The sequence below is a fragment of the Eschrichtius robustus genome, chromosome 3, assembly GCF_028021215.1.
Source record: "Eschrichtius robustus isolate mEscRob2 chromosome 3, mEscRob2.pri, whole genome shotgun sequence".
Lineage (NCBI taxonomy): Eukaryota > Metazoa > Chordata > Mammalia > Artiodactyla > Eschrichtiidae > Eschrichtius > Eschrichtius robustus.
Genome location: NC_090826.1, coordinates 30,520,572 through 30,532,510, shown reverse-complemented (window position 1 = coordinate 30,532,510; position 11,939 = coordinate 30,520,572). Strand labels below are relative to the sequence as shown.

General features: G+C 60.6%; 1 protein-coding gene across 1 annotated transcript; it reads right to left on the bottom strand.

The window, feature by feature from the left end:
- Positions 1-2,164: 2,164 nt before the first annotated feature.
- ZC3H12A (zinc finger CCCH-type containing 12A) lies at positions 2,165-11,815 on the bottom strand. The gene is made up of 6 exons (XM_068539542.1): positions 11,737-11,815; positions 10,395-10,870; positions 5,897-6,036; positions 4,687-4,921; positions 4,076-4,182; positions 2,165-3,882 (listed from the first exon to the last, which is right to left on the bottom strand). Exons 2-6 carry the CDS (start codon positions 10,787-10,789, stop codon positions 3,008-3,010), a joined length of 1,752 nt encoding a protein of 583 aa, XP_068395643.1. The 5' UTR covers positions 10,790-10,870; positions 11,737-11,815; the 3' UTR covers positions 2,165-3,007.
- Between the last annotated feature and the right edge of the window lie 124 nt (positions 11,816-11,939).

Here is an 11,939-nt window from a genome sequence, read left to right as displayed (position 1 = left end):
GCCAGGCGGTACCACAGCAAGCCCAGACCTGCTGCCCACTGCCGCCTCTCCACTGCCCACCTGCCTGTGGAATCTGCCTCTTCCTCCCCTCCCCACAAAGCAGAAGCAGTGAATGACCAAGAGTTCAGCTCTGGTCCGGAACCAAGTGTGAGCCTTCACGTTCATGGAGAGCAGGCTGGTGGGATGGGCAGAGGGGTGAAGGCACCCTACTTCTCCTTCCCTTCCGGGCCTCCCTTGGGGCCTCACAGCCTTCACGACCCTCCCCGCCCCGTGGTGTGCAGAGAGGGGCCACATGGGTGGGACTGCTGGCACACCTGCCGTGAGCAGGGCGGTGGGGTGGTCAGGCCAGCCCTCCTGCTGGAGGGTCCCCATGCAGATGGAACTCCACGTGGCCGTGAGGGGCAGGGCTGAGGGCACCCCCTCCACCTCCCTCCCCTTCAGGGGCCCAAGAGTCGCTGTGAACTGGTGTCTGGGTCCCTCCCTTCCTCAGGTTTGTGGGGCCAGGGGACCCCAAGCAGAGGCCCTGCCTGAGTCTGTCCTCCGTGGGACCTCGGGCAAGTCACTCAGCTTCGTCAGCGGCTGATAATGAACTGGACAGTCCGGTATTTTAGCTTCCTGTCTATAAACACAAAGGCCCATAAATAGCCTTTAATCTGGAATACAGTTCTCGACTGGAAAAACTATTTTATAAATGAGGCAGCGACATTTCCTGGTGCAGGTAAAGCGTCCCGAGGCGGCTGGACGCGGCAGGCACAGAGCGCCTGGAAGAGCGCGACATGGGGGCTTGGAAGTAACGTTTGCGGCAGTCACTATCACATTGTGCGCGTGGATTCCAGCCTGAAGTGCAGGCTTCTACAGAGCGTTCTGGGCCAAGAGCAACTGGCGGGGGGCGGGGGGGACCCTAATGTGCAGGGAGATCACCGGGGTGGCCTTTCCTACAACATGCTGCACAGCCGTCCTGTGGGAAGGCAGTTTCTAGAAAAAAATAGATACAATAAAAGCTTCACAAATAAAAAGTACAAATGGGGTGAAATGTTCAAAGATGTAATTCTTAAAACTATTTTTTCCATTGCTGATGGTGTTTGGGGATCATCTGACTGTCCAGCTTTTCACTTAAAATATTTAACATTTAAACCTCATTTTTATCTGAAAAAAAAAATTGTGTAGGACTTCCCTGGTGGCGCAGTGGTTAAGAATCCGCCTGCCAATGCAGGGGACACCGGTTTGAGCCCTGGTCCGGGAAGAATCCCACATGCCACGGAGCAACTAAGCCCATGCGCCACAGCTACTGAGCCTGTGCTCTAGAGCCCACGAGCCACAACTACTGAGCCCGCGTGCCACAACTACAGAAGCCCGGGTGCCTAGAGCCCCTGCTCCGCAACAAGAGAAGCCGCCACAATGAGAAGCCCGCGCACGGCAACGAAGAGTAGCCCCCGCTCGCCACAGCTAGAGAAAGCCTGGGCACAGCAACGAAGACCCAACACAGCCAAAAATAAATAAATAAATTTATTTAAAAAAAAAAAAAATTGTGTATTCCTGCCTGGCCTTTTCCTTCCAGGGGCAGATAGGAAGGTTGAGATGGTGGGTGGAGGTGAACACAACATGGATGCTCTCAGGTCCTCCCGTAAGGTACAGCCCTGTAAGGTAGGTGCCATCATCATCCCCACTTCATAGATGCGGAAACTGAGACCCAGAGGGGTAGTCACTTGCCCCAGGTGACATTCGTGGTGGCAGAACCTGTTCTTGTGTTTGGGGCCAGGGACCCCTAACCTCCTGCTTGGAGGTTACCCTGGCAGGGCCTCTCCAGGCTGATTCCACCCCAGTGCCCCCGACTCCACTCCGGGCCTGAAGCAGGGCAAGATCTGGGAGGACGGGACAGAGCTGAGCCCTTAGGCCCACTCTACAAGCTCTCCTGGAACGCTCAGCTCTGGTCACGGGGCAGACGGAGGGGCCAGCCTGATCCATCCCCCTACTCTCCCGCGACAGCACCCCTTCCCCACGCTGCAGCCTCAGGACTCCAAGCTTCATGCTTCTGCTTCCTGACACTCTGCCCGTGTGTCCACGGCTGCCCCCTCTCAAGGCCTGACCCAAGGCCTCAGGAAGGACGCCTCTACCCCAAGGGACAGAGCACTCTCGGTAGAACTCAGAAAACCCTCCTTCCAGAGAAGGGTCAGGGAGCTGGTGTGGAGGCAGATCCGGGGTGCCCACCTGCTGAACTTCCATCACCAGGAGCTGGCCCCACCCGGAAGCAACAAAGACCATCACCTCTTAGAGGGGCTCACATTGTACTTTATTGATGTGTGAAGAGAGGCAAGGGCTTTCCAGTTAAAATATTTAACATTTACACCTGTACACACACATACACGCGTTCCCCCCTTGGGGAAGGGCGAGATGGCTCTGAATACAGAGGAAGGGGGGAGGAGGAGAGGGTGGGGCAGAGTGCCCTTGACCCTGCAGGGGCGATGGGATAGGAGCACAGAGTGGGACGGAAGTGGGTTATTAAGAAGCATCTTGCTTACTAACATGAAGCCCCGTGCCCGCTAGAGCACGGACGAGGCCTCATTGGCTTAGAGGAGGGCCCACGGAGGGCGGGCACACGGTGCCCAACGAGCCGGCCAAGGCCGGCATCCCAGGGACGGGGCGGAGGTGGGGGGCCGTGCAGAGGGCCCCCAGCCCAGGCCTCTGCTCCCCGCTGCCTCCCTCCCCGCCCTCTGAGAGAAGGAGGGTTTGGGCCTCAGCCACGGACTGACAGCCGTTACTGGCAGCGTCTCCTTAAACTACAGATACAATGTGCATCAACAGGGTGATCGCTCCTGACCCCTTGGGCAGACGCCTAGAGGTGCCAGAACCAATCCTACAGTATCTTTGGTTTGTGGGTTCTCTTCCCTACTTGAATCCTCCCTCTGTCCAGCCTCTAGGCTGGGGCCGGGGCTGGCCTGCTCGAAGGCCCAAAGCCCAGCCTGGCAGCCCTCGGAGGCCGGAGGTGCTGCCCGGGCGGCTGGCCAGCTTACTCACTGAGGTGCTGGGACTTGTAGGAGAGGATCTCGGCGGCTAGCTGCTGGGGGTCCAGGAGCTGCGGGAAGCGCCCCATCACGGCCTCCACCAGGTGCGGGGGGAAGACGCCACACAGCTTGGTGTACACGCTGGCTCGCTCCTTGGCCAGGCTGCCTGCCCCGCCCCAGGGGCCCCTGTCAGCCCCTGGGCCCGGCACCCGGGGCTCCTGCAGGACTGGGGTGGGTGGGGGCAGCTGGTATGGCTCAGACCAGTACTCTCGAGGTGGAAAGGCAGCCGGCGGGGGTGCGTAGTCAGCAGGGACGCTGAAGTGGCCAGCACCCATGGTCCGGCTGAAGGCAGAGAAGGCCGGAGTGGCGGGGAGCTCGGCCCCATAGGGGCGGTAGCCGGCGTAAGGGCCCCGAGGTGGGCCCGGCTCAGCAGGGCCGCCTCCTCGAATCCCCCAGAGTTCTGACATCTGGCTCTCCAGGGAGCCAATGCCCGAGTCCAGGCAATCCTGGGAGGTATACGGGAGAGAGTCCAGGGTCTGCGGGAACCAGTCTGAGGGCCCAAAGCTGCTGCCACTGCCCCCACTAGGTGGGAGGCTCCTGCCTGCCGGGGTGAAGGTCTGTGTCAGGCCTTCCCCGTGGGTTCCCGGGGATGACTGGGCCCCCAGCTTCTTCCCATCCGGGCTGCACTGCTCATGCTCTGTTGGCAGAGAGCTGGGCTGAGAGGAAGGTGAAGGCCGCCGGCCACTTTTCTCCTTGCTTGGCGGCCTGGGGGGCGAGAGGAGGGCATTGGCACGGAGCTCGTCAGCCACGGAGCGCTGGGGCCGGCTTGGCCGCTCGGGGTGGAAGAATCGGCACTTTATCCCATAGGTGCATTTCCTCCCTGGGAGAGAATTAAGGAGGGCTCTCAGCCGGGGGACTCTAGAACCAGGGGGTGGGAGACGGAAGGGGGTAGCACAGGAAACATGGGGTTGGGGGTCCCCGAGAGAAGGAACATGGGGCGCAGGCCGACTTAGGCAAGAGAGGAAGGGGATGGCGTGAGGAGGGCCCTGGAGGGTGGAGCTGGGGGGTCTTACCATAGGGACACGGTTGCTTCCTGTGCTCGGCCATGAGTGGCTTCTTACGCAGGAAGTTGTCCAGGCTCGGCCCGTGACGGCCCAAGGGGTCATCAGGGGGCATGAACCTGCGGAGGAGGTGTGAGACATGAAGGGGGACTTCCCAGGGCTGAGGAGAGGGCAGGACAGTAAGCCTCGCTAGCACGGAGAGGAAGGCAGCTCCTAAAACTGGTGTCTGCCCAGCACGACATCCCTGGGCTCTAGGAGGTACTGTCCCAAGGGAGTGGAGGAGGTCCCAGTCCAGAAGGCCGCAGCCATGGGCGCCTTTAGGGCGACTCTCCTACTGGGAGCTCGCTGAGGCAGAACAACTGAATCTAAAGCTGCATCCACTGGCCTCTGGTCAGAGCTTCGGTGCTGGGAGGTGGAGGTGCTCTCTTGGAAGCACTGACCACATCCTGTCCCACATGCTCCTGCTCCTTCTCCATCCCCCAAATTAGAAAGCCCCAGTCTGGTCCCAGCCTGACCCTTCCCACATGAGGCCTGCTGCCTGGGCCCAAGGCCACCGCCCCGCAGCAGAGCTGCCCCAGCTCCATCCTTCCCACAGGCACCTCCCTGCGGTGGCCGGAACGTACTTGTCGTTGACGAAGGAGTACATGAGCAGCCGCTCCTCGATGAAGCGCTTCCACTCCTGCCGCTCGCCCTGGAGGTCCCGGTAAGTGTCATTAGAGACCACGATGCCGTCGGACTCGAAGGCCAGCTTCACGATGAAGCGGTCGTCATAGCAGACCACGCGCTTGCCGCCCACGCGCCTCGACGGCGTGAACACCAGGATCTTCTTCTTCTCCAGGTCCCGCAGGATATGCTGGTCTGGGAGGCAGCAGGGGCGCAGGTCAGGGCCCAGCCTGGACCCAGAGCCAGCTCGCAGGGCTCCCTGACCCCCCGGTTGCCAGACACAGGGCTCTCAAGGTTCCCCCAGGGTCGCGGGAACAGGAAGAGGCTCTGCAGAGGCCACTGCTGCGGCCCAGCCCCTCGCTGGGCCTGGCGCCTAGTTTGCTGCCCAAAGACCAAGAACCCCAGGGAACAGTCTAGCAGGTCCTGCTCAGGGAAGGCTCCTCAGTAGAGCTGGGCTGCCTCCTTCCCCCTCCTGGACACTAGGCGTGGTCGCGCCCAGCCTGTTCTCGAGGGACCTAGGAATGAGCCGCGGCTTGAGCTGGGGCCAGAGGAGTGTCTCAACCAGGACAGAAGGACCCACACAGAAGGGGCTGCTTTTCTTGGAGCGGGCGGCCCCAGCCAGCCTGCCCCCAGATCTCAAGACTTCCAGGGAAATAAACTCAGGTTCTCCTCCCAAAGGTTGGGGGCTCATGTAAGAGCAACGGTAGCAGCTGGCACTTGCTATGTATGTACCAGGTGTTCTTCTGAGCACTTACGTGTATTAACCCATGTGATCCTCACAACCAACCCTGCGAGTTTATCAAATCCTCACCCCATCCCGCGTCTCAGATCAGGGGCAAGTGGCTCAGAGCCAGAAGGAACTGAGCCAGGATTCTAGAGCCCAGGGGCTTAGCCGCCACACCACGCTGCCCCTGTGCCGTTGGGGACATGGCAAGAGCATGCCACCATTAGGTGAGGGAGGTGCCCAGGACCCGGAGGCAGAGGTTGCCCAAGGTGATCTCTAAGGACCGCTGTTCAGAGCAGGGATGCTGAGGACAGCAAAAGCCAGGAAAAGAATGCTGGTCCCTGCTTGGGGCCTAGAAGCTGTTGCTCACACCCAAAGGCTCTCTACTGAGGAGGATCGGGGCTCCTGGGGCAGGGAGACCATGTCCCTTCAGAGGTGCCACTCACCTGTGATGGGCACATCGGGCCGAGGCTGCTCTTTCCTCCAAGATGGTACAAACACTGTGATGTCTGTGTGGCCCCGCTCCAGAAACCAGTTCACTGCCAGGAGGATACCCCGGCAAGAGAAGACCTCCTTGTTCCCGTGGCTGGGGAGGAGAGGAGGGCGGGGTCGGCCTGCTGCTTCCAGGCCCGCACAGGAGGGAGATGGGTGGCACTCCAGCCCCTGCCCGGGCCGGTGGAGCCGCTGGGCTCAGCCCCCCGCCTTCTGGCCGGGGGCCTAGGGCCTGTATTCCCTGCTGGTTCCCACACTGCCCGGGATGGCCAGACCCGGGGCTTTCCCTGAGGTTCCGTCTCCTGACAGTGAGGAGACGCCCAGGAATCTGGCAGCACCCACTCCCCACATGGGGAAGGGTCAGGCCGCTTACAACACACCTGGGGGTGGGGGAAAGGCACTGGGACCATGGAGACACAGATGTACACAGGCTGACTGAGTCACCACCCCTCCCTCGCCGGCTCAGCAGGGCTGAGGGTGGGTGCTGGGAAGGAGAAACCAGATTGCTCCGGATTAAAGTTGGATTACAGTTCAATCCTGCTCAAACCGCAGGGGCTGGGACTGAGGACGGCGAGGGACACGGGGCAGGAGGCAGCTGTGAGGTCTTTCGTTCTGAAAGTGAAAGGAACTGCTTTTCCTCCGACTGCCAATTCCCCAAAACGCCTGGACTCCCTGTTCTCTTCTTGCCCTTTTGGAGAAGGCATGACCCGAGGCAAAAAGATGGTCTGGAAGACTCTGGGGACTCTGCCAGCAGGAGAGCTGGGAAATGGGACATCCCCCTGCCGTGGACCAGACCTCACCCCATCCAAATGTGGCTGGGTCAAGAAGCAAGCCCTGAGGTTGCTCTGGCTCAGCTTCTCTGTCTGAAAAATGGGCCGGGTGGTCTGCAGCCTCCTTAAGAAGGGCCCATGTCAGTGGGACAACGTTCCTGTTTTCTTGAGGCCAAAGACAGTCCAACAAAGTGGAGGTTCCAGCTGGCTTCCTGGGAATGGAAGGGGGCTCCCAGGTGATACTGGGTATCATGGCAGGGCTCCAGGACCAGGCTAGGGGGCTGGAAGGGGTCAGCTGGGGCTCTCACCCCGACAGTCCCTGCCCCTCAGCGTACAACTCAGACTCTCATATTTGGCACATAAAACAGAATAAGCGTTACGCAAAAGAGGCAACTCCATGGCCGACCACATCCTGTGGCTGGCTTGGGGGCGGTAATAGCTGGAGCCCCAAGAGAAGTAGAAAGGGAGGTAGGGCAGCTGGCGGGCACGGAGGCTGTCTGGGAGTGAGGTGGGGGGCTCCCAGGGCTGAAGGTCTCCGTAAACTGTAGGTGAGGCAAAGTCCAGCCCGAAGGCAGGGCTCATCCCCACCGGGTGGGGCCTCCCTGCCATCCGCCGGCCTGCTTATAATAAAAGTTAACATTTACTGAGAGCTGTGAGGCAGGCCCTGATCTCCATGCTCAATACTGAATCACCGGCAAGTCTCTGAGGAGGGTACTATCATTAAAGGGCCCTGGCCCCTCCACCCCCAGTTTTTTTTTTTTGCTGTGCTGCATGTCATGTGGGATCTTAGTTCACCGACCAGGGACTGAACCCGAGCCCCCTGCATTGGAAGTGCGCAGTCTTAACCACTGGACCACCAGGGAAGTCCCACTTGCCCTTTTATTCAGGTGTGGAAACTGGTCCACAGAGGGCAACCAGTTGCCAGCATCACACAGTAGCAGTGGTCCAACCGAAACGCAGACCCAGAGGCTGTGCTCATAGCCACCACGGGTACTGATGCTAAGACAGTACAAAGACAAGTGCCAACCCTGACAGCAGGCCCGGAGCGGGGATGGGCGGGTACCAAGCACCTGCTGGAGGCCAGGTACATCTCACACCTCCTTGCTTCATCCTTACAAGGCTCTGAGACTCATCGAAGGTTCCCTGGCTACTGGTAAGAGGCAGAACTTGAACCCACATCTGGGGGTACTGGATTGCCTTCCCGCCCCTAACAGAAGAGCTGAGGTTTATTTAGGAAAGAAAAAAAAGCTCCCAAACTTGAGTTTGAACAAACTGTTCAGAGGGTGGGGCAGGCTGGGAACAGGGAAAACCATGCATCTGGCAAACTTCTCTCCTCTGTCAGGACCAGGTGAGGTGTCACTGCCTCTGAGAAGCCTTCCCTGACCTGGCAGGATGGGTCAGGTCCCAGGTCTGCCTTCGCAATGCCCAGTGCTTCCCCCTGCCCTAGGCCTTCTGTCTCCCCAGAAATGTGGGGATGGGATCATCTCTGCCTTGGATCCCTGTCTCAGGTACGCAGTTTGCACATGCATTTACCTGCCTCCTTCTATACACACGTGTGTACCTGCATATGCCCCATCCCAGGCCAGCACCTGCAAGCCCTGGGACTTCATGGGACACCGGGGCTTCCAGGACAGTGTACTGCTTCTGGGCATCAGAAACCCTGGCTGGGGACAAGTCTGCTCTCAGCTGCCCTAGCCCCCAGAATATCCCTTAAGCAGGTAGTCAGAGCCTTAGTCTTGGGAGAAGTAGAACACATGTTCCAGTCTCTCGAGTCAAGCCCAGATCCTGCCCTCCCAAGCCAGGAGTGTCTCTCTACAGCTAACTTTAGTCCCCCTCCGCTGCTGTGGAGGAAGCTGTGCTGGCACAGGAAAACCAGACATCCTCCCATCCCACACCACCGTCCTGTCGGCCCAGAAGGTCAGGGCCTCTCAGCCTGTCTAACGAGACACTGGTTAAGATGTGCGATTCCGTAGGAGACTCCAGCTCAGCGGCTCCCGCCCTAGGGCAGAGGGCAGGGCCAAAAGGCAGGCTACCCAGGTGAAAAGATCTGCCTGGGCTGGGCCCAGCTAGTGGAGAAAAATTCCCTTAGAAGGAAACAGAGGTGAATTTCCCCACGATTTGCATATGGCAGGGGCTGGCCCGCCTGCCCTGGGCGGGAGGGGGCAGAAGGGCAGGAACCCTGCAGCAGCTGAGACAGGAAGTTTGAGGCTGGAATTCCCCTCCTGCTACTGCCCCAGCTCAGAAAACCCCTGCGGCTCGGCCTCTGGCCACCCACTGCACCACCTGCCCCTCCTCCCGCCCAGGCCCCTCCTCCTTCTGCCGGGACACAAACACACACAGCACATGGCTGCCCCCGGGGCTCAGCGCTCCGGCCCACGCCCCTAGAGGAGGGAGTCACTGACTGATCCCAGCCAAACACTGCTGGAGCCTGAGAGGGATCCCCTAACTCTCAAAGCACATATTGTGACCAGCAGCCGCTGGCCTGTGGATGCCAGCTTTCCTCAATTTCCACCTAGGCTCAGTCCGTTTCAGAGATGGAAAGACTGACCCAAAAGTGGCTGGAAGAGGGCCACCTGCGCACCTGCTGAGCTGGGCCAGGACCAGCCAGACAGCTGAGCTGGGCCAGGTGGGCCAGGTGTGGGAGGGGCAGAGGGGCAAAGGCATAGAGAGGCCTTAGGCAGCCCACCTGAGAGACCTCAGGGAAGCCAGGGAAGGAGCCCTTCCCACTCCACACCTGTGTCTGGGATCTCCCCCTCCACACCCACAGGAACTTTTCCTTGTGAACCATCCACCCAACCCTGACTCACCAGCCTGCCTTGAAAGGACTGGGAGAAAGCAGGGCCAGAGGGCAGGGCCTGGATGGAAGGGAAGTCTGGGCTCCCTGGGGTCGGCAGCCCTCCCACCGCCCCCCGCCCCCACCCCCAGGCTGAGCCTGCCTAGGGGAGAGGTGGGATGGTTACAGGGGCTGAGTCCTGGCTCTGCCCCCCGGGGAGCCCTCAGAGCCCAGTCCAGCACAGGTGGCTCCAGCAGAAGTGACCCAAGTCACTGCTCCCCTGGAGCCAAAGCATCAAGCTACCCACCCACACCCCTGATGTAGAGCCAGATCCTCGAGGTTACTCTTGGTCACAGCTACAAAGACCTCAGTAGCGGGGCCCGCTTCCATGGGAGCCCAGGTCTGGGACAAGGCCTCAGCAGTCCCAGACTCTGAATAATAGTAACAATAACAACAACTACTACTGATTAATGAGCCCTTACTTCTCTCCAGGTTCTGTGCATTCACTCCTCACAACCACCACCTGAGGGGTGGGTTAGTCCCATCTCATGGAGGAGGAAAGAAGGCTCCTATGTAGTAAGCTGGAGCCCACAGTCTGATCCCTCCTGAAGAGCATAAGGTAGCTCTGGAGACAGAAGGACCTGAGTTCGAATCTTTGCTCCGGCACTTACCAGTCGTGTGACCCTGAGCAACACTCTGAGCTCGCTCAAACATCCCTAAAACCCACTTCCAAGAAGCCATGAGGATTAAGGGAGCCTCCTGGCACACAGTAGGGCATCCATAAAGGGCTTCCTCTAGACCAGTCTGGAGAAGCGGTCAAACTCCTTCCTGAAATCCTCTCTACCACAGGTGCAGAGACACACGGCCACTATTCCCGGCCACAGTCCTGGCCACAGAAGTGACATGTACCTCATAGCCACGTTGCTCCCATCGATGACCACGGGCCTCAGGTCACTGCCCTCCTTGTCCTCCTCGGGGGGAGAGGGCTCCAGGATGGGGGCCTTGGGGTTGCCCCCACCCCGGGGGACCAGAGGCAGCTGAGGGCAGGGGTCCGGCGATGCCTGGCGCTCCCGCTCGGCCGCTGACCCATGTTTCACCAGCTCGCCCAGCACAGTGTTGGTGTCTGCCTGGACCCCCAGCTTCTGCAGGACACTGTGGATCTCAGCAGATGAGTAGCCCAGCTTCCGGAAGAAGTCAACCTTCATCTGCAGCTCTGCAGTCCTTGCCTCCTCAGCCGTGGACTCCTGGGCCGGCCTGGGGGTCCCTTGGCAGCTGTGGCCGTCTTCAAGCTCCCACAGACTCATGGTGGGGTGGCTTCCTGGGTGGGCCTCTCTCTCCACCGGCCACTCACAGCTCGGACTGGTGGAAGGCACTTGTCACAGCTCCTGTATGACAATCACGAGGGTTAGGGGTGGGGAATGGCTCTCTCTCTCTCACCCCTCTCCTGACCCCGCCCCATCCAACAGGATGAGAACACGCGGATTGGTGGCAGTATGCAAAATGTAAAGCCATCTTCCGCGTTACCTCTGTTATCCTCTCAAAAGCCCTCTCAGCTAGGGAGCATCATTCCCTTAATACAAAGGAGGAAACTGAGCCACAGACGTTAAGAACTTGCTCTAGGTCATCCAGCTGTTAGCTGATGGCGCAAGGATTTGAACTTAGGCAGTCTGACGACTCCTCCCACCCCACCCCCCAGCCCCCGTCAACCCAGGGGACCCAGAGGTCTTGGGAGGCCTCCGAGGACCTCGCCGCGCCCCGACAGCTGCGGGGCGGGGCTCTCAGATGGAAACCCACTGGGTTGGAACTGCGCTGGGGGGGGGGGGAGGGGGGGCTTCCCCGTTGAAGCCATCGCCTCCTCTCGCCCGCCTGCCCAGTGCTCGGAGCCCAGGCCAGGAGGCGAGGGGCCCGTGGCCGGACTCCCGGACCGGGGGAGGGGAAGTTTCCGGGGCGACCCACCAGAGAGAAAAGTTGCTGGGAAACTCTGGTTGGCCTCCGGGCTCGGTGACGCTGAGGGTGTCCCGGCCCAGAGACTCGCGAGCGCTCTATTCCCCCTCCGGACCTCGGTCTCCCTACCCCCAGGATCCTCCGACTTGGACTAAGTTGGGAGGATCCTGGGGGTAGGGGAGGCCGGAGCTGACCGGCCCCACGTCCCTCCCGCTCAGGTCAGTCCCAGCCAAAGCCCTTCCCATCCGCTCCTCCGCCCGCCCCCTAAGCCCGCACCCGCGCCCCCTCCCCGTCGCGCGCGTCTCACCTTTCAGTGCGCCTGCCGCGGCCGGCGGCATCTCCATGGGGCCGAGTCCCGGGGGCCAGGCCGGCGGCGCTTTTATATGGGGCGGGTGGGCGAGGAGGTGGCGCTCGGGACCATGACGCGGAAGCCGGGCGGGGGGGGCGAGAGCCGGCCCGAGCGGCAGGGGGCGGAGCGGCCATCGCCCCTTCCTGCTCCGCCCCCCGCCC

Coding starts and splice junctions, on each gene's coding strand:
- ZC3H12A (XM_068539542.1), bottom strand. CDS start 10,789: ATGAGTCTGTGGGAGCTTGAAGACGGCCACAGCTGCCAAGGGACCCCC. Junction 4,183..4,686: donor TACTCCTTCGTCAACGACAA/GTACGTTCCGGC, acceptor CCTCCTCCGCAG/GTTCATGCCCCCTGATGACC. Junction 3,883..4,075: donor GAAGCAACCGTGTCCCTATG/GTAAGACCCCCC, acceptor ATTCTCTCCCAG/GGAGGAAATGCACCTATGGG.